The 22,151-nt window shown below is 47.0% G+C and overlaps 1 protein-coding gene across 7 annotated transcripts in view; it reads left to right on the top strand.

Annotated features, from left to right (window-relative positions):
* Positions 1–22,151, top strand: part of PAX2 (paired box 2) — an 86,642-nt gene that overhangs the window by 38,150 nt on the left and 26,341 nt on the right. For all 7 annotated transcript variants that reach the window (XM_075154520.1, XM_075154519.1, XM_075154517.1 and 4 more), the window contains one exon: positions 21,024–21,199. In XM_075154520.1, coding sequence (XP_075010621.1) covers positions 21,024–21,199 — 176 coding nt within the window. The remainder of the gene's footprint in view (positions 1–21,023; positions 21,200–22,151) is intronic.

Raw genomic sequence — 22,151 nt, 5'->3', positions numbered from 1 at the left:
AGACCTCTTAGCAGTACAGGTGGCCCAGTGTGCTGCATGTGCTGTAACCCCAAGGCGGTGCGGTGCAAGAGAACATGAGCGTTCTCTGTGATACGCGGTGAGAAGAGAAAGCTCTCCTGAGAGAAATGCAGCATTTTGGGGTTTGGCTAGTGATTTTCTCAGCATTGGTTCTGGTGAGGTTGACCTCTGTAAGTTTTTAATCCAAATAAACACAATAATCGCAAGAAAAAAAGGCAGTCATCGTGACCGCCTTTCTCCCTAATACAAAGTAAAACTAGAGGCAAGGACCAATCCATCTCCTATTAAAGCAAATGGGAAGATTTTTGCTGATGTCATTGGAAATTGGATCAGGCCCCAGAGGAAGATCCATTTCCCAGCTAGATGGCAGTAGGGCCCAGCTAAGAGAAAAGCGTAGCAATGGAAGGGCTGAGTCAATGCCTCAAAGTCAAAAAATGTCAGAGAGAGAGACTGCAAACATTGCAAACGCCTCCAGCATTTCTCATCATTACATATACAGGAAATAGTGACATTTCAAACTGAGTGACAAGTGGTTGTGCAAATCTCTTGGCAGTTATTTGGGGGTTTTGTGAACCCCTGTTCTCATACAGTCCAGCGTGGTGATCACCAGCTCTCAACATGGTGCCTCCATATCTCATGTTGAAATGAAGCAGTTCAATCTGCCTTTAGCGGCTATTCTTTCCAAATACCTGGAAAGATCATCCCACTTTAGATGCAGCCACGCAGTCACTTCCAGCCTCAGAACCTGAGCTTTTTTGGAGCAGTACGATTAAACACAGAAACAACCAAGCAGCCATCTAAGACTATGACACTTCACAATGATACACTGACAGCAAGAACAACTCTCTGTGTCTGTCCTTAATTCATTCCAGATTTGATTTATGAAGGGCAAGCAACACTCTGCAACTTCCTGCTGTTGGCCAAGAGCACGCATATCCCGCTAGGAATCAAAAAGGTACCAGACAATCCTGGAGACGTTGCTTGTCTTTAGCTCTCAGAGTTTTAGGCAGCAGTTACATGACACAGCTGCAACTGCCTTAGAGAACAGCCTTCATCCAGCCATCCCAGACATCTGCTGCAGGGAGATGTTGTGCTCCTATCCCAGAGAAACCTCGCATAGGACCCCCTGCCAGCTGCTGAACACCCCTAGCCAAGAGTTGAGTTATCTGGGCTCCCACTCGCTGCCTTGAGAAAAGCTGAAAGACATCATCACTTTGCAGGGTTGGGTCCTAAGGCTAGAAGGGCCCAAGGGGAGGTTTTGCACAGCCAGTGACCTGCACTCACTCCTGGGCAATCTCCCATGTAGCTCTGAGGGCTCTGATTGTTCCTAGCTGAGATGAGGATTAGGAAAGCCTAGCAAGAAATCCGGTGCAGGTATTTCTTTCATGCTTATGCTGGATGCATACACCTTCTCAGTATTTCCCAGAGCTGCTGAGCACTGTTTTGTTGCAGTTTCTTAACTGCAGGGTTTATTCTCGCATTGAAAAGCCCTTACAAGCTCCCAATGCACATCTACTCTCCCAGCATTTTGGGGGTGGCTCTTCCTTAAAGGAGGCAGAAAAAGCACCACTGCTCACTCTTTCTTTCTGCTCTGTTGGACCAGCTCTGCTGCAAGGATTCCTCTGTGAGGAATGCAGTTCAGCAGAAAGGGGGGGAAGTACCAAGCTGCTCCCAAATCCCCGGTTCTGAAAACCTTGTTAGCAACCTCTGTGATGGCTGGGGGGGAACAGGGTGGGAAAAAGACAGAGGAGCCTCTATCTGAGCACACCCCCTCCCCCAGGTCCTCGTTGCTGCAGCTGGTGCCTGCATTAGAGAGTAGCACAGTTGATTAAGAAGAGGAGAGATAATTATGTGTCAAGATGATGTAGCAGAACTCCTGAGTTGGACAGAAGGAGCCACTCGGATGCATGAGGTGGGCTCAGCGATGGACGCTGACAGCCAGGTGTGTCCCTCACAGGGAGTTAGAGGGAAGAGGGAAAATCCAAACCTACCAAATGTGCTGGTTGCAGCTGCAAGGGTAGTCTGGGAAGACTATGGCATTGAGAGAGAGAGCGCTAGCAGGGAGGTAGCTCTGAGTGTCTGCTAGTCACAACAAGGAACTGTCAGATCACAAGTCTTCCCTCAAAACTCAGTGTGTCTTCCTCAGGTGAGTGCCTAGGAAGGATGGTCAGGATTTGCCCTGTTAAGACCATGTATTCCTTTCGTTTCAGTTTTTGACCAGTGATTATAAACCCTCTGCCTTCTGTGACAGGTTAGACAAAGCATAGAGTTGCTCTTGATTTTTTAAATAATTTGGCTAAAAAAGTTCACCACCACTTGTGTAGCACAGCATGTGCCATTTCTTGCAGCCTATGGGCACAGCCAATGTTGCTGTAATTTCCCTCTGACCTTCCCTACCGCTTACACCCATCATCTTTCAGAGGCAGAAATGGCCCTGCAGCATGTAATGACTTTCTTAAGACCACTGAGGGTCTTGCAGTATCAAGCTGCAGCTGGAAACAGGAATTCCTGGCTCTTCACGATCCCAATGTTGTACTATGCTGTGATGGCAGGCCAAGCTCAGCAGGGTCATTGTCAGACTACGGAGCAGCAATAAGAAGTCCAGAAGGATAAAGGGGAAAAATACTATGCAAATATTTCTGTTGTTCCATAACCCCTGGATTGATAGCTAAAAGGATGAGACCCAGAGGCACTAACAAAAAATTAGTATCACTCATACTATAGTCTTGAGCACTGTATAAGGAGAAGAAGGGAGAGATGTGGAGAAAGGGAAGGACGGATAGATAGATGGATGGATAGATGGATAGATAGACAGATAATCCGATAATATGAAAACAATATTTCAAACTGTTCCCTGCATACCACAGCATCTCCAGCTGGGTGAAACTTTTGGGATCTTTACAAAACCACTCTTACTAGAGAGAGCTCTTTCTCTCCATAGCAGGCCACAAACAGACTTCCTCTGTAGACCCAAATTCTCCTTTGGGATTCGTCTTCCAGTGAGGCTGGTGCTGTAAAATTCTTAGCATTATTAATCTTGGTCCCTGACAATATCTGTAGTATTTGACAGCATTACTGGCAATAATATCTGCAGTGCCCACAATGGCAGAGATAATATCCCCCAGTATTATCAGCATTAGCAGGGATCATATCTGCAGCCCGTTATTGGCGGGAGCAGACGTAATGTGTCCAGTATTATTAGTATCAGTAGTAATAAAACCCACAGGCTTGTTAGTATGATCAGTGCTAATATCAGCAGTAGGTTTGTGGGAGAGGAGGGGCCGGAGTGATTGCTCCTGTAAATGGCAATAATACTCAGGCTGTTTGCAGTAAAGGAATCCCCAGCAGAGATGCGGGAGCAAACCTAAGAAGGCAGAAGTTCCTCCTTTCCTTTCTTCACCTGTCATTTTGATGATTAGAGTGATTTACATTGAAGTAGGCAGTGCAGGGCTGTGTCAGTGCAGGGGGACAGTAAAGGGTCATCAACATTTTGGCAGGTCTGGTGGTGTTTTCCAAAGAGTGTTAGCTGTATCAGTACAGGTGGTTCACCGTACTCTTCAAAATGGGGTTGAGCTATGCAGAACAGGGTGCTGCCTACTAGCAGCAGGAGCACTTGCACTGTTGGTCCTGCAGCTGCAGGATGGGCAGTGTCACTGCACTTCTCTTTGGTGCTGCACGCGTAATTTTCTGACTGTTATTACCACAACACCCCCTACTGAGAAGCATTGCTTTTGTTACAGGTGGTTTTCTTTTCCCTCACTCCAAATGGGAGGACTGACTGCAGAACAGGGTTTTGACAGTGTTCAGCTTGGGGGTTTTCCCACCCGGTCATGATCTCATTTTCCTACTGGGAAAATAGAAATGCCTCCTTCAGGTGGAGTGTGAGGCAGGGAGATCTGCAACAGTCCCAGTCCTGAAAGCTGTTTTTTTAGATATTGCCCCAGGACATAGCCTGTCTTGAAGAAAATTTTGAACTCAATTGTTTAAGTGGAAAGTAGTGCAGAGAGGAGAGATGTGTAATGTGTTTAAGAAGGTCTGAGTTTTTGAGCAGATACACAGCAGCTGAGTGTGGCACTGCAAGTATGATCCCATTTGTGTTGTTCAAAGTGGCAATGATAATATAATTTGGGAGACGTAGTTGTGACATTTCAGGCAACTTTGTGTCATTGTCAGTGACATCAATGTGTGTTTGCAGGCAGTGTGGCTGTGGTTATCATGTTGTTGTAACTGTATCACTATAGGTTGCGGGTTTGTGACACTAATGATGAGATTAACTGTATCACTGCTTGCTACGCTGCCCCATTACACTCAAGGCCGTTACACTCTTCACAGAAGCGGCTGTGAATTATTTCTGGTGGTATGTCTGCATCATTGCATGCAGTAAGGTTGTTTCAATGTGGTAATTGTTGGTACACTGGTGCAGGCTGTACTGTACTGTCACTGCAATTCGTATAGTTGTTACTGCAGCTGATGTAATACGTTGACTGACAACCAGACTGTCACCTGGCCATAAGAGTGAAGTCAATACGGCTGTCACTGCAGCACTGCGTTGAGAATTGTCTGTTTTCATGAAGTATGACTGTATTGTTGCACAGCATACTGGGGTTGTTTCAGGACATACAGCATGCTTATGCTGTCATCTGCAGTATGATGATGCTTTACCAGTGCTGTAGCTGTACCCAGTGCAGAGAGGTCTAGCCCTTAACTGTCCTGTAGGGAAATAATTTTCCTATGCTGCCTCCATACATTTGCAAAGAGTATGAGTGAGTCATTCCACTTGACTATGTCATGGCACCTGATGTATGTTCATCTCTGGGCATATTAGGTGTATTTCTGTTCTCCCAAACCTGTTGTATTGTTGAAGACAACAGGGTGTGTTTGGACCCCCGCAGCTGACACAACAGCACTGCTGCCTGTGGTGTGGCTGCATTGTTTCCTGCTGTGATTTCTTGTCACCACAGCTGATGTGTTTGCGTTATTTTATATGATTGCTTTATTGCAGGTCAGCAATAGTCTTAATGACATTGGAGACACATGCAGTTACATTGCCTCAGGTGCTAACCCCACGTTCCAACCATCACACACAGTTGTGGGGTGTGCACCCAGCAGTTTATGGCTGTGCATACGGAGTGAGAGTTTCTGGAGTGTTTCACACTCTCACAGGGTCTTCCTCCTACTTTCCCTGGGACTGTGTTGTTTCATGCAGTGTGGCTGAGTTTCCAGTGGCTATCAGCTTGCAGCGATGGTGTATCACTGCAAACAGCAGTGGTCACAGGGGACGTCCAGACTCATTGTGTCTATACATACAAGAATAGGTAACGCTCCCTTCCATTCTAGGTGAAAATGTACATTGAAGAGGGAGTTTATTCTCAGCAGCCACCGACTTCTCCCTCCTGAGGGTCTTTGGCTGGTGAGACACCTAGGAGGACTTAAGAAAGGCGCCTGCTACTCATCCTGCACCTCTCTAAATAAACTGCAGGAGGATGGTCAGAAAAGGGAGAGTATGTGTGGAAAAAGAAAGGAGGGGAAAACTGGATAAAGGAGAGGACAATGAATAAGCAGCACAGCACTGTCAGAAATGTGGGCTGTTGCACCATGAATCTGGAGGTCAGTCTGTAAGCAAGAGAGACAGCATATGTGTGTGCGTGTCTGTCTGTCTGTCTGCACACACCCTGAGGGTTTGGGGGGTACGCATTGCTCGGGAGGACTTCAGGTAAGGGAGAGTTAACAGCTTACATCACAGAAAGCAGTTTGGACAGAATGCTCTGCTTCTAAAGCTTATAGTGCTGCTTAGTTTGGCAGGGTTTGGTACTATCTGAAGACAAGCTGGTCTGGCTTCAGCCGTATTTGTGTGTGTCTCTGCTTGTGTATTTGTGTCTCTGGGAATGCACGCCTGTTTGGTTTTTGTATTTCTGTGTTAGGATCACTGGTTTCTACTTATCTGTGCTTATGTACTGGGGTGAGTGGCAGGTTGGACCCGTATTTTTGTGCATGCCTATGGAGACCTGGAAAATGTGTATGTTAAGCTGTGTATAATATTGCCTAGTAGGAGAATGCTTACTGTGGATCATATGGATGTCTGGGCATGTATGGCTCAGTATTAGTGCTATGTATTTCTATGAATGCCAGGTATTTGTATTCACATTTTGAACATATATGTGAATGTTGTATATTTGTATGTATATTCTGTGTGTATGTGTTGTTACATACTTGGAGTATCACTGTATCTTTGTGGTTGCTGGATATGAATATGTAGCCTGTTAGTGCTGTGCACTTCTGTATATAGTTTCTACAGATGTGTATTTGCATTGGGGTTATATATTTGTGTGTATGTTTTATATATATATCTCGGTTGTTCTTGCCTGTGTGAAGGTGGTTTATTTATGTAAATAGTTTGTATTTGTTTACATTATTTAATTTTGTATATGTGAATTTAAGGAAATTACTTTGAGTTCCAGGTTTTCATTTAGTTAGTGTATGTATATTTTTGTAAGTTATTTGTTTATTCAGAAATTACATTTAACTGACATGCACCTGCATTAGTACCTCCTTGTGTCCCAGTTTGCATTCTTGTGTCTTTAAATGTTATTGGCTATGTTTTGTGAGTCTTACTTATGCATAGATCTTTTCTTTATTTGTGAGTGCCGTGAATGTGTGCTTGTCTGACTGTTTATTTAGTTTGTGGTTAGATCTTCTCCTTCCACTTTTTGACTCATTCCTGGGAGGGGTTGTTGCAGCTGATGTGTCAGCAGGAGTCAGGCAGCTACAACTCCTCCTGGCGTCTCTGCCTGCTCTGCGTGTCCACCTGTGCAGAGGCTGCTCCCTAGCTTTGCTGGTGCCTGTCTCTCTCTGGATCTTCTTGCTCACTCTAGATGAGTTGTACACTGGGTCTGCCGGCATTCACTGACTGTTACATTTTTTTCATGGATGTAAAGACTATGGGAGTCAGACGGAGCATGGCGCCTGGATCCACGAGGATGCCAGGTTAATGCACAGTGGATGACAGAATAAACTCCAAAAGGGACTGGGAATAGCTGGCAATGTGCAGGCAAATGGTATTTTAGAGGGTTGTTGGTGACTGGTATAACAGTAGATCAGGATGCCATGACAGTGGGAGATAGGGATGACACTGTTTTGGGGTCAAGTGACATGGCAATGAGACATAAGGGCAATACTGCTATGGCATCAAGGTGACGTGGCACTGAGGCACAACAGGGATCAAGGTGACATGCCAGTGACCCAGGCTGCTCTATCAGAACAGGGAGGGCTGGGAAACCAAATCAAGAATCAGGTGAATAAGGCAAAGGAGAACAGGAGGAGCAGGGTGAAGAAGATCAGAGACAAATCAATGGACCTGTACCATAGGAGCCAGGTCACCGGCAGTGTGGGACATGCAGTGTCTCCACGACGAGATCAGTTGCATCCTTGTGTGAAGGGCTGCGGCAGTCTGTTAGCAGTGGCTGTTTGCATCACAGTGATGGAGAGCAGGGATACCACAGTGATGACATCAGGTGATGGACATATCCTGTGACGGTAGCCATGGACCATAGGGACTGTGTGGGCAGGGGCACTATTCCCAGTTGCTGGAAAAACAAAGAACCTAACGGGCAGTAAAACAAAAACAAAGGAGACTTGGAAGCACCTGACAGCCCTAATTCATCACAGCCCAAGATTTTTTTTTCCCCCTCATGTTCCCATTATATTTGTTTGTAAAAGTGGAAATCAATTTTGAAGGTAATTTTCTGGAAAGAATGGAAGGGAGGTGGGAGGGACGGATAAGGCAGAGATGGCAAGAGGAAAAAAAAATTTAGGCCAGGCACAGCCCAGGGGCAGCTCTTGGCAAGGTGAAAGAAAATTGCATATTCAATCTCCATCCATGAATCTCCCTTGCTGCTGCCCGCCTCCTGCTCGAAAACAATGAAGGCTTTCTCCCCTACGCTGCACAACGCCTGAGTATCAGCGCTCACTTTAACTTCAGGGTCATTAATTCACCTGATTATTGCAGGAGAGGAGAGGGTTGCAGAGGCATCCGTTTTAAAGAGCCCTCCCTTAGCTCATCCTTTGATTAGTTTGGGGTGGGGGGAGTTCAGATAATGTGTTGTCTTGGACTCAGTTTAAAATGGGAGGGGTTGGAAGGAGGTAGAGGTGGAAAGGGAAAGATGTGGCCCGGCTTGTTGTGGAAGGGAGGGTCGGAAAGCAGTCATTCTTGCATCCCTCTGCTGTGGTGTTATTGCAAATTAAAAGTAGCATGTTCCACTCCGTAGCTATCTTTCAGGGAGGGGAGGGGCATGGCTGTATGTCGGCATGGGGATGGGGGGGATCTTATCATTGCTTCTTCAGCAGCCCAGCGTAGTGTCACCCTGTGAGGTGACATTTGAATTTACAATTCCGCTGAGAAAAGCCATTAATTCACAAATTAACATTTCTCCCTCTCTCTCTCTAGCTCTCTCTCTTCCCCCCCCTCTCTCTCTCACATGGATGTGCAAGCAATTGAAAAGACAAAGGAAATAGCCTTAAGGAAGAGACTTTACTGCTACTCTGTCTGTGCAGAGATTGCTACTACTGCTTCTAGATAGATAAACCAATTACCTGAGCTGCTCTGTTCATGGCAGCCTGCTATTACCTCCTTTTGTAGAGCTGACTCTGTTGCTGGATTACACTGTGTGTATCTCATTAATGTAAACCAGCACGATACTGGGCACTGTCCCTGACCCTTCTTGCCAGAGCCCATTCCTCTGCAGTGGAAGAGGGAACTGGGAGAGGAGTCAAGAGCAGAGGTGATGGTAGGCACAACGTACTTCCTAATGCATAGGGACCAGGCCACACACAGAACCTGCTTAGAATACCTGCACTGAGCTTAGAGGAGACGGGGGGCTTCCCTTTTACGGGAAGAGGAGATTGCATGACATTAACCCTGATCTCTTCCATGTCTTGGTGAGCACTGAGAGTGCTGCACAAGAGGCCTCATGTATGCGCAGCAGGTAGGGGCAGCCCCTTGCAGCTCTGTTCTCAGCATTACCCTGAGTTTCCTCCAGGTGTAGAAATGTGCGTGGTAGGCAGATGCAGAGGTGTGAGTACGAAAGCTACGTATACATAACTATAGGCAGATGTAGCTGACTGCACCCAGGAGCTAACTGACTCACAGAGGTACATGACAATCCTCAGAATAAGCAGCAAAAATAAGCACTCTAGCTTATGGACTGAGAGGGCCAGATTTCTCTGTAGTGCAACTCCACTGAAAGCCAGTCAATGATGCCTGTAGAGACGTTCTTGTCAAAGACAAACACTGGACACTACTACCACACAGCCCTCAGTACTCCTCTGATTCCCTTTTGTTGCTCTCTCCTGCCATGCTCTTTCTCACGTCCTTTCTCACTGCTGCTATGGATGCTTGGACTGCACATGTGTACAGTATACACACACACACACACGTAGGCACTCAGCCACACGCTGGTGCCACCTCAGGCACACGTCTGTGACACTAGCAGCCTGCCTGTGCATACTCACACCCCTGCAGACATGACTTCTCCCCACGTGCTCTGATGAGGTCCCTTTCAGTGGCTCCAAGCCTGCCTGCTGGGGTGCACACTGGCAGGCAGCTTTCTGAGCACCTTCTGGTGCTCTCTGCAGACAACCTTGTAGGAACACACCTGGTTACCCCTGTGCTTTAGCCTGGTCACACCCTACATGCGTTTGGGGAGAAAATGTCCTAGCAGTGTGGTTTACATAAAGACTCGCACGTTAGTATTTGCTCACTAAGCATTCTACCTATATAGAATTGGACAGAAAACTTCACCGACAGGTTTTTCACCCCATAAGGGTTTGATAGGCCCCATTCAAGCCATTCTCCTAACTTTCATGAAAGGTAGAAGCTTGCAGGGGGCAGTTCTCCAGGTAAAAGAAAAACGGATCAGAACTGCTGTTTCTGGAAGCCTGGTCTCCATGTGCTTAGCGCATGGTTCGGCATTGCCTTGGCTCCTTAAATCTTCCTAAAAACTTATCCTCTTAACAAGAGCATCTGCCTCACTGACACTCCCTGTGCCCCACGCCGAGCGCAGCACATGGCCGGGGAGCAGCACCCAGCAGCCGGCGCTGGAAGACGGATCACGATCAGTGGAGGAATCGGCAGGCAGTGCCAGTAATTCAAACCATCCTGACCGTTCAGTGAACCCGAACCTGCTGACCTTGACAGCACTAGACAGCAGCGGCCTCAGGAATCCCAACCTTTAGAGAGGCGTCGGCGGAGGACGGCTCCTGCTCTCTCCCTTTCTTTCTCTCTCTCTCTCTTTCCGATCACATCCCAGCAGCCAAGGGGGCCCAACAGTCAATCCCCAGTGCACCAATTAGCTCCTAATTTGGCTATGTCTGCACTCCCAAGTCTACGTCAATGTAATGTTAAGCATCGCTTGCCGATCATAGATGGAAATCATTCCTATAGAGGGGTGTCGTCTTGTGCTAAAGGAAAACACTAAGCACCTTGTTCTCAGTCAGGGCCAGAGAGAAACCCCTCCTCCTCCCAAAATGGGGGCTGCTGCTGTTTGGAAGGAAAGGAGGAGTCCTTTGCTTCCCTAAGTGACAGCATCAGATTCTCCAGCCTTGTTTCACTGGATCCCAGGGGCAAGCAACAAGATCTCACCAAGTGATTAGCCTGTGAGAATCCTGGCAGGACAGATGAGGGGCAGGGAGGTGACTAGAGTGGAGGGGAGAGAGAGAAAAAAACCAGTGTGCTCAATTTTGCCACAAGAACTTGCATTAAAGAAAAAATGCAGCTTGTGAACATTTTAAGACCCTTTCAGGGAATATTGGATTTCCTCCAGCTACCCCTGTGGCTGCCAAGCAAGACTTGAAACGAACAGCATTTTGTGCTGGCCTGCAGAGGCTACGCTAAGCTGTAAGACCTTGCATATGGAGGACAATTCTGTTAACAGTAGATGGCCTGAAAGAAGCAGTTACAGATACCTATCTATCGAGACACAGCAGATATGTTGTCTCCTCTCCTTCTCCATCCATAATTCTTTGAAGGTGATTTTTCCATGCATTAATCAGATAAAATAAAGGACATTTTGAATAGGTGTCAAATGCAATACATGCCCATTTTAAGGCCCTTTAAAATGTCAGAATTTTGTCAAGGGGCCTAAAAATAATGCCTAGGTCCACATTTCTTCTTTGCTTTTCCTTCATCCATCCAAGCACCCTACTGCTTACATCCCATCAGGTTCAAAGAACAAAGTCCTCTTCCCACAACTCCACTTCCTTCCTTCCTACAAAGTCCTCTTCCCCCACTACTCTTCCTGTAGTCAACAGCTACAGGAAAACACACAGGAGCACAGTGCCAGAACAGGAGCCAGGTCATGGGTATCACTGTTTCCATTTGGATGTGGAGTAGGTCAAGATTTCTTTCTCTCACTGGCTCTGCCTTTTTGAGGAGCTTAGAGGTGTTATTCTGCTTTTAAGCTAGGTGATCTGCATCGGAACAGGTCTGTAGTCATCTGATTAAGCCTTAATGAGATTGTTATTGTGTATAAAATGTCCATCAAGTCTTGAGTGCCTTCTAGTCCTCTCTTAGATGCTTTAGAAAAGGCTGTTATAAAGGACAGGTACACTTCCATGCTTAGTTTCCCAAAGGAGCTGTTGTTTTTTTGCTTTGGCTTTTGGCATCTAGTGTGGGAAGAGGTAGGCCTTGAACAGAAGAGTTGATCTTGCAAGCAGATCAGAACTATCCTAGAGTTTGGAACAATTTTACTAAATCCCAGCGAATTAAAAAAATACCGCACTAGCTAATCCTCAAAGATACTTACGGCTTTTGTCTGCACAGCCCTCTCTTGTTTGTGAAACTGATTGCTACCCATGACTGGGCCCCCTCTTGTTTGGGGACTACCTCTTACAGTTTGGAACGTATCTCCGAAATATATCTTACAGAGGTCATATCAGTATAGGATCCTTGATATATCAGTAAGGGCCTTTACATGAGTTCATGCAGAAAGATTCCAAATTACTCTACTAATGCTTTACAGTTATTATAGGAACAAGCATTTCAAAGAAAGAGTTTGCATGGTGACAGTCCAAGCAGATTGCAGCATATCGCAAGCCTGTAGCTCTTTCATTGCATGGCATTTCACAATTACCCATCCTGTATAATACATTGTTTATTAACCTTCCCATTCTGAAGATCTCATTCACTACTGAAATGTGGCTGACTCTCAGGTGGACCATGGCAGACGTTGAACAATACAGAGCATCAACAGTGAAATTTTGCTGTGCCATGTCCAAATGAAACCACAGGAGAATTAAGATATGCTGTGGGTAATCACTCAGGCTGGATTTTGTTCAGGACAGCCAGGTTAATGTCTGCACTCTTGCAAAAAATGCCATGGGAATTTTAATGACTCTGAGTGATTGGAGCCTTTGTTTTATGGCACGTCAAAAATGGCAGCTCTAAAAACACTCTGCTTGAGCACTGGTTTAGTGCTGACTCAGAAGGGCTTCCAACAACATGATTCACTAGCATCTGGCTCAGGGGCAGGCACAGCCTTCTTTGACTTGCGAGGTTAAGGTAAAAGTGTGTATGAGGGGAAAATAAGGTGGAATGAAAGGGAGAGTCTGGAGCAAGGGAAATGGAAGAAAAGGAGGTATTAAGAGGCATGTTAGTGGGAGACCAAGCCAACGGAACCCAGCAGGCTAAAGAGGAATTCATATTTTCCACACTGTGCATTAGAGGTGTCCGTGGCCTGATCCAGATCTGCTGAGCCCTAGCGCTGGTGGCCCCTCAGATGGCAGTGTGCTCCACTGGAATCTCAGGGATCTCCCAGAAACTGGGAGGTGAGGCTGGATGGGGACAGCCCAGCTCTGTGCTCCCTCCCTTGTCTCTAGCGGTCCTGATAGCAGTGTTGATTTGCATGTCAGGCAAAGCACTGCTTGAGAAAAAAAAAACCCTCCGAGTGTGGCGGTGTCAGCGCTCGCTGTTGTTCGACAGTGTAAAATTAAATTAATAAAGCCCCCAACACAGGAAAACATAACAGGAAATTAATGGCCTTTACTGTCGCTCTGATGCAGTCATTTGCAACCCTGCTTTCCGCACCAAAGACTTCATAAATGCAAGCAGTTTCTCTAAACAAGCATAGTTAGGGCTGCATGCGATGTAATTTTTTGCGTTGCTTCTGTCTTTTGGAGCTAACAAAAGCCACCCTTTTTTATGTGCTCACCAAGGGGGATCCTGCCAAGAAGTAGCTCCCCAACAAATGGGCTTAGGAAGATGAGAGGAGGGAGCTAAGTCATGCCGATGATGCTAAGAATATCTTCTGCCCTGGCAGAGGGAACAGCATAGCTCCTGGTGCCCCGCTTTCCTGCGGCAGCAGCTCTCCCCGAGGGCTCTGCACTAAAGGCAATGTTGTGGACACCTCACCAGCATAAATCAGGATAACCCTTCTGATAACTTCCAGGATGTGTAAATCAGTATAACCACTGAATGCCAGAGACTTACAGATTTACACTATCTAGAGGATCTGGCCCACCGTGTGATAGTGCTGCTTGCTACTGCGCCAACATAAACAAAGCAAGGGTACTGGGTCCTGGAGGCAGCTGCATTTCTATCTGGCTAACAGTCAAGCCTAATAGTGCTAGTAAGAGATATTGGACTTACACTCTGTCCCTCATTACAACGGTGTAAATCCCCAGTGGCTCTTCTGAGGTAAGGGAATTGTTGTGGATTTGCAACAACCTGACTGAGAGCAGAATATGTCCACTCACCTCCAGCATACCCAAAGGTCACAAAGCTGCAGTGACTGCTCGCACAGAAGCCACCAGTTTTGGCTACCCAGGCTAACACGCCTCATCTGCACGCCCACACGTCTGAGGCAGCCTTTTGCAGCCTATCACCTGGAAGGGCCTTTACCGGTGTATTCAATAAGGATGGATGTGCTGATTATTACTATCTAACGCACAAACCTAAGTCTGTGCAGACTTAGTTTCTCAGATGCTCTGGGCCGAATTTGCAATCATACACTTAGATGCTGTAGTAAATACATATGATTTTCATACGCATACACACACTCACTTCCTTAAATGCACATTTGCATGCTTCCATGATAATCCAAGACAGATCTGAGTACACAGTTCATTACACATTTGCACACACAATTCATTTCATTTACATTCTCATTGAGCATTGCCATTTTGCTCATGTAAGCCCTGCATTAAAGCTGCACTGCCCATCCTGCTCCATCTGAGGTACTCTGTCATACCCAACCCCTGTGTTAAAAGCACTGCAGCCCCCCAGCTGTCAGGCACCGGCACACATCTCACTCTTCCTCGGTCAGGCATGCTCACTTCCCTGCATGAGCAGCCTTCCTTGCTCGCCGATTCCTCATCTGAGCTATACTCTCATTTCAAAACATAAAATCCCTTTGTTTTCGAGCCTTTCTGCTCTGAGCCTGAGCACGTAAGTAACAAATACACACAGTTTATGTGTCGCTGACACACTTCAATTACAGAGACACATGGACCAGCACAGTACCATCAATTAGCATACTCAGATTCAGGCTTGTGGATTCCCTTGAGGCAAATGGACACAGGAATCTGAACAACTGCAGAGTTCACGAAGGCTGATACAATTCCTTGAGGGGATATTCCTCCAGCACTCATCTCCCACTGTCCCTATTTCTGCAGGATACTGTACATAACCTGAACTTGTACCATCTCTTCTTTCACTATCACAGTGTAGATCCCTGATAACATTCCTTCTCTATGCACTGCTGGACCTTGTCAGCCCCTTCCATGCTCTGTCATGTCTACCCTGCACCCAGTTGGGATCCTTTCCACCTCAATTTGAGGTTCATCTTTCTCCCCACCAGTTCAGTTATCATAATCAAAGCCCTGACAATTCTCGCAGCACTACTACGTGCTGAAATACAGAACCGACCCATCTAGAGATTACGCCTTTTTTCACACAGCCCAAAAGGCTGCAAAAATTATTCTGGAAGGAAATGTAAACCAAATTTTACAGCCTTCCTTTTCCAAACCCTACTGAGTAAGGCAAGAAAGTTACACAGGTGAAAAGATCGCCAGATTAGGGCTGCCAGTCCTTGCTCTTGTCCCTACTGTGGGGAGTACAGTATTAGTTTAATAATCATGGAGGATGCAAACGGAGTCTCTAGAAACATCATGATAGCCAGACTGGATCAGCTGTGCAGACCAGGACCAGTACCAGACACTTCTGACCCTGTGAAAATGGGTGATCCGCTCCCTCAGCCCAGGTCTTTGTCCCTGATCTCTCCCTTGGTTGGGGGTCAGCTCCGACACAGATGCAGGAGGTCTGTCACTCCCAGCAGAAGCTCGATGCCAGGCTTTGAAGCCCAGGTCTGATAGCACTGGGCTCCTTCCTGGACCCATGCCGAATGCAACGTGAGGGTCTGCGCAGGGCTGGCTGCCGTGAATGACAAGCGCTGGGTATCGATCGCGTTCTGAACTCGGCCCAGCCGATAGAAGGTAATTAATGACTCCATTTGCCTCAGTACCGAGGAGAACAATTGAGTTTGAAACTGCAACAACTGGCAGTGCAGGGAAAGGCCCCCCGGGACGTCCAGGAAAGCTGCCTGACAGGCCTGGGCTGCGCAGGGACACAGGAACACATCAGAGGAGGAAAAAAGAGAAGGGAAATCGGATAAAGGGAAAGGGCAGTCTTACCACAAAGGGTGACTTGGGAAAGGGCAGCACATGTAGCTGCGAGTGCCTGGAGAGTGGGACGGGGCTGCTCTGGGTTAAGCACCCCAGCGGGGATGGTGACAAAGGCAGGCTGCAGGAGAGGACAGGGTCGCCTTGCTGGTGCAGAGGGATGGCATTTCAGCAGCCGGCTCAGCACCACTGCGTTAGACAGATGCGTTTCCCTCGGAGGCTTTGACAATTAGATGGGTTCTGCTGTGTCACCTGGCTGGCAGTTCTCATGCCAGTCACATTCGCTTTTATTATGACTGTGATTTTTATTGGTAGTGCTGCGAGGCCCCAGCTGAGATCGGGGCCCCACGAGGCAGCGGGCAGACATGTCACGGGGCCGGTAATAGCCCCTGCCCCAAAAGAGAACAGTATCTCCATGTTTGTGTGCCAGCTGCACAGCTTCTCATGACCCTCCTATGTGTTTCTGTGCTACAAAGGTCTTCCTTCAGCAATACTTCTGAATTGTTTGTTGAGATGGCCCAGTCCTACCCTGAGCAAGGGTGCTCTCTGTCACCTGTACCCAGGGAAGTAACCGTATTACGCTGCGTTGTGCTACTTGTACGTGATGGTGTCTTTGTGGCGTCCAGACCTGGGAATGTCTCTTTGGTTTGGAGCTATTTAATGGGCATATCCCCTGTGTCAGATGTAGTTAAGATTGTTCCCGTGTCCTCTGGCACAGCATTTCCTTGTTATCTGTCAGGATACTTCTGTGACACCCGTGGAGCATTTCGGTGTCTTGTGTCAAAGGTTTACGCTGAACATTGGCTGTGCGTGCTCCCTCGGCAGCCCCTCGGGAGGAGAGATGTTTCCTGTCTCATGTGCAAGGCCAGTCCTGATCACGCTGACCACAACTGTGTGCTCTTGTGAGGGACACAGTGACCGAGGCCATGGTTCACCTCTCAAGCTGTTTGTTAAGATCCTTTTGATTAAAGAGAGAGGTGTCCCTGTGTCACAGTACCACAGAGTTTCCCTTGCCAGTAAACGGGAACCGGGAAAGGTGATGATGCTTCCTAATGGTACAGCTAGTGCAGTTACTTAGGTGGCATCCCCAGACTCATCCTGCAGCTGAAGCCTTGCTTCACCACAGCACCCCTTCCAAGAGCTGCTTTCTTGGCAAATCCCCATCCCTTAACCTTTTACTCCTAGCACTGTTCTTCATCAGTTAAAGCGACTGTTGCCCACCACAGTGCCATTCCTCATGGGATCTGCTAGTCTTTCCCAACTCAAATTTTCCCCATGAGCCCTCCCTTTGCTTTCACCCACAGCCCTTTGATGGACCCCATCTCCTCCCCAAAGTTCTCTCTGCTCCTTACTGCCACGTTTGCTCATACCCATGCAATTGTCAGTTCCCATACAGTATTTGAGGCTTTTCCTGATAGTCCAGCTCACAGAGTCATATGCTTAGATGAGAATTGCAACTTTGATCTAAAACCAGAGATAAGTGTCTGTCCCTTGCAGTTTCAGGGAAAAAATGAAAATGCATCCTCTATAGGTTTTGACACCAGAAAACAAACACAGGGGATTTACAATCCTTTGGTTTTGAAGAAAATATAATGATCCGTGACTGTGAATGTCTCAGTGTTAGCAACACAGACATCTAAATCTGTCTTTCAGGATCATCTCTGTGAAACTTTTTCCACTTCATAAGTAAAATCCATATGCACAGCTCATATTATTGCTCTGAGAAGTTTGGGATTTGTGTGCCCTACCATTATTAAGTCCAATACTACTGCAAGCTGTTTAGACAAGGTCCACCTCAAGGTAGCCTAGAGGCCTCTGTCAAAAGATTCTTTTATTTTGTAGATTTTAAAGCCTAGGCCATGGCAGAGTGCTCTCCCCCCCATATCAAGAACTCCGACCTAAACTAAAGCATTGCCTTTCTCCTTACAACTTTTCCACCTCTCCCTATCTACTTGCTTGCTTTGATCATTCTGATTTCTTATCTAACACTCTTCCTTCCCTTTCTCCTCCCATCATCTTCTTCTTTCATTTCCCACTGACTATACAGGTCCTTTCTTGTCAGCTGGTCCTGAGTTTCCCAAATACACATATGCACTTACATGCGTGCACACACACACACGCTGACACAAATAAATAAATAAATAAAAAGGTCAGTGAGCAGAGCAGCAATAACCCCTAAAACAGTACTATCAGAGGGACATGATTGATCAATTGAATTCCATAGCGGCTGAAAAATGTGGGATTAAGTAGTGTATTATACGCACAATGAGTTGAGGCATGATGTTCATTTCAAGTTCATTTCGCCAGCCCTCTGCCACCAGATCAGGCAATCAATAGGGGCAGCAGATATCATATATCACCTCTCTCCATGCTAGGGAGAGAGCGCCATAATCTCTCGCAAATTTAGAGTGACAGATTTGTCAAGATCTGAAGGGCCCCTGAATAAATGAAGGAAAAGAGACTCCTACAGTGACTTGGGAAAGCTGTGGTTTCAGCTTCTTCACACAAAGGCATGGCCTGTGCACGCGGGAGACAACGCATGCACAGGGCTCTGCAGGTAGACAGGAACTGCAAAAACATGTGCATGTGTGCACTAATCTGTGTAACCACCCAGGGCAACTCACTAGGAGTAAAATCCGCTTTAATGGCAATCAATGGAAGTTTTACCGTATACGTGAACACCCGTCCACTCACACCAAACACCACGCACAGTGTATGGCTGCCATCCTTGAAAATCAAATATAGCCCAAACCAGCCGCCGCAGACAATCGGCTGCTCAGGCATGTACGGTGATGCAGAATCTAAAGAATACCAGAATAATGATCTACTGCAAAGATACCCATGTGTATTAGCATCATGGTGTACACAGTCATGCACACTGACTGACACATGTGGAAAAATCCTCAAATCTGCAGCTTCCCCTGCAGACAAGTTGAGACAAGCGCTGATACAGAAACACACATCTTTTTTTCCGAGCCTGGACCCAGGAGTTCTGTGCCAGCTTTCTGCAGGGAGAACCAGAGAGAAGTGCCTGCTGGAATTGGGAACATGAGCCTCGAGCTACCCTAGTCCTCCTGAAAGGCACCCCCTGCAGTAACAGCCCAGTCCATCTAAAACACGAAGACTGCACTGACACACAGTATGCAGTCCACCAAGCCTGGCCTTTGCTTTGTTTTCTCTTAGTCAAATCTGTCATGAACTCCAGCTTTCAGGAACTTGAGAATTCTCCCTTGTGCGAAAAAGCCCGAGGAGAGGAGAAAATGCCAGGGATCAGTGCCAGTAAACAGCCCTGCTCTGGCTAGGGGTGGAAAAGAAAGAGAGAAGGGGCTGCTCGAGGGAAGGCTGCTGGCTGGGACAAATCAATATGTAATATTTTCTATGGTCTTGCGAGTCGTACTGTACTACGTTACTGTATATAATGTACTATTGATTATATCATATCGTATAATCACCTATAAACGGATATATCTCATAGCCAGAAAGCAGCAGGCTCAGTTATAACTCTGGGCCACCAGTTGGGCATTAACTGTGCCAGGAAAATACCCATCCTGGCACCATCCACGAGCTAAAAGACGAAGCAGCAGAGTGGCATGGTTCTGGCTGTTGCACAGTGAATGCCACTCCAGGCTCCTGGGAGCATCATCTGCCTGTGAGCACACTCACAGTCGCATGGAAGAGGGAAAAGGTCTACACAGATCCCTCAATCACTTTCTTGACAGACAGCAAGTTTCTGAGATTCACAGACTGGAAGGAAGCCACCAAGAAACGCTGAAGTATGAGGAATAAGAGTGAAAAAGCAGGAAGGTAATCACAGCCTAAAAGGGAAAACCTGATCTTAGGTTAGACAGGGTGATAAGACAGTCAGACTTGTGTCTGATGAAGCACAGTAGGTAGAGATTCAGCACGGAGGGTATGGAGGTATATCAGCATGGATGAGACAAGGGATTATAACCAGTCTCACCAAAGTTAGGCTGAGAGGTGACAGCAGAAAGATACTCAGCACAGTTGGAGAAGATTATAATGAGCAGACTTGCCTCAGATGAGATGAGGTATTATGACAAAGGAAGATTCACTTTAGCTGGGACAGGAGGTTATAACAGACAGACTCACCTTGGATGTGACAGATGCTAATAGCAGGAGACTCACTCACTTCAGATAAAAAGGGGTTATAACCGAGATAAATGCACCTCATTTGAGTTGGGGGATAACAGGGAAAAAAAAAAACAAAAACAGGTGGGTGATAAGATGGTTTATCACAGGGAAAGATTCACTTTGGATGGGGCAGAGCCTTTATAATGGACTCACCTCAGAGGGGATGAGTGAGCTGTGAGAGACGTGGGATGGCACAACAGAGATAGAGACACCTGGAATGTGGCAGGAGGCACTGCATGAGATTGGACTACGTCAGAGGGCTGCTGCAGGGACAGAGATGTACTGCTGGTGATGCTTCTACCAGAAAAAGTTAGTAAGAACAAAGGATTACCAGGAAGGCCGATTCCCACTGAGTAGGACTAGGTTTTGTAATACAGTAATTCATTTTGGATAGGAAGAAGGACCAATACAGACAAAGATTCATCTCATTTTGGAGGGAGTTTTATAACAGAGATATGGGTTGTGATAAATCACGAGCTACATGTAGGAGAATGGGACAGAGATCATAACAGACACCAACGTATGTTGGACGGGACAGACACTCCACAGGGAGAGACTTGTCTCTGGTCAAACATGGAGTCAGAAACAGGATCATTCCTGTTATCTGAGGAGGATGAAAGACTCATCTGGGGTATGACAGGACAAGATCAGATGAGAAGGAAATTATAGCAGAAATATAACTTCTCTTGGGACCGGGGAGCTACAACAGAGACTGACTCCCTTCCAAGCTGTAAGAGAGCCCTTTCTCCATTCCAGGCTTCCTCAGCCCTCTCCAGTACAGGTCCATCCTCATCACTCTGGTTTCTCCATGAGCTACCTCTCCAGCAGCCTTCTAGCGATGCTAATCGCTGTGCTTTGCTCCCATTTTATGCTCAGCAATGGAGATTCAGCAATTTTGAACAGTGAAAATCAGCGGAACCGAAACTCATCTCTGAGCCGAGCACCATTCTTCACAGCCTCACTCACCCTGGGCAGGAGAGTCCCACAGAGCCCACGGGAGCAGCCCCCAGCTCCAGCAGACAGGAGGGGGCTTCTCTCAGGTCCCCGCAGCCTCCCCTTCCCGCAGGAGTGGCACAGCTCCCTGGTTGGAGGCAGAGGGCCCCACTCTGTCCTTGTCCCGCATCCCTTGCTGACCCGAGCCAGGGTGGTGCTAACTCCCTGTTTTCTCTGTCTGTGCCCTGCAGATGTATCCGAGGGCTCAGTTCCCAATGGAGATTCCCAGAGCAGCGTGGACAGTTTGCGGAAGCACCTTCGTGGCGACACTTTCACCCAGCAGCAGCTGGAAGCTTTAGATCGAGTTTTTGAGCGTCCTTCTTACCCTGACGTCTTTCAAACATCAGAACACATCAAATCTGAGCAGGTGAGGGCCCAGCCTGGTAATGGGGACCCACAGGCGCCCACAGGATGATGGCAGGGAGATTCCCTCACCAAAATCACTCTCCCCCTCTTCACCCCTTGTTCTGACACTGACCTGTTATTGCATATACATCACATTTACATTTTACAGCACTTCATAGCTGTAAATATATCACTGTGCTGATGCACATGTATATACAAGCTCTACCTCCGCTTGTGAACTTGCCGTATACATGCAAACTGTGCTCTCCCTAAATCCCCATGTTCGCCTTTTCCTCTGCACACACACCTGCAAGTATGCGGGCATGTTCTTGCCATGAACACGCAAACACTGCATGCATGTTCACTGGCACACAGCACTGCACAGAAACTCCTGCACTCTCAGATCACGCTGGTGACCAGCGAGCCACAGGGTCGGACTTTGACGGAGCATTTCCCTTCATGGCCCAAAGCTGAGACTTGACTCCCATCTCCAACCTAGTTTTCCGCACTTCTGCAGCTCTGCCCCCCTTTCCCTTTCTCCCCCACTCCCTCGGCCTTTTATCCCAAAAGCTGTTTGTCTTAATAAAATGAAAATCAAAAGTCTTTTTAAACCGCCCCAAGCCATAAACCAACAAAGGAAGAGAAGGAGAGGCTGGCTGTGGACTCCCTTCATCCCAGAGTCCCTGGGTTTATTACAATGAATAACCTTTATTTACTTTCATTAGACTATTAAGCACCAGCACAGTCATTTTTCCCCCTGAAACTCTGAGCAGGGCCCATAAAGCAAATCCGAAGCCTAATTGAGTTCATTTTAATTTCTCTCCGATCACAGCGAATTACTCTGGTGATAAATCAGGGGGCAGGCTCACCCCCAGTAGAAGGCCTAATTTGCAGCTAATTACAAAACTGATTTCTACAGGAAGATCAATACGAGAAGGAATTGGAAATGACTAGGCAGTCCTCGCCAAGCAGGG

Source organism: Calonectris borealis, chromosome 7 (assembly GCF_964195595.1).
Source record: "Calonectris borealis chromosome 7, bCalBor7.hap1.2, whole genome shotgun sequence".
In the NCBI taxonomy this organism is placed as follows: domain Eukaryota; kingdom Metazoa; phylum Chordata; class Aves; order Procellariiformes; family Procellariidae; genus Calonectris; species Calonectris borealis.
Note: the sequence above shows the minus strand (reverse complement) of the source record. Positions and strands in the feature narration are given on the sequence as shown.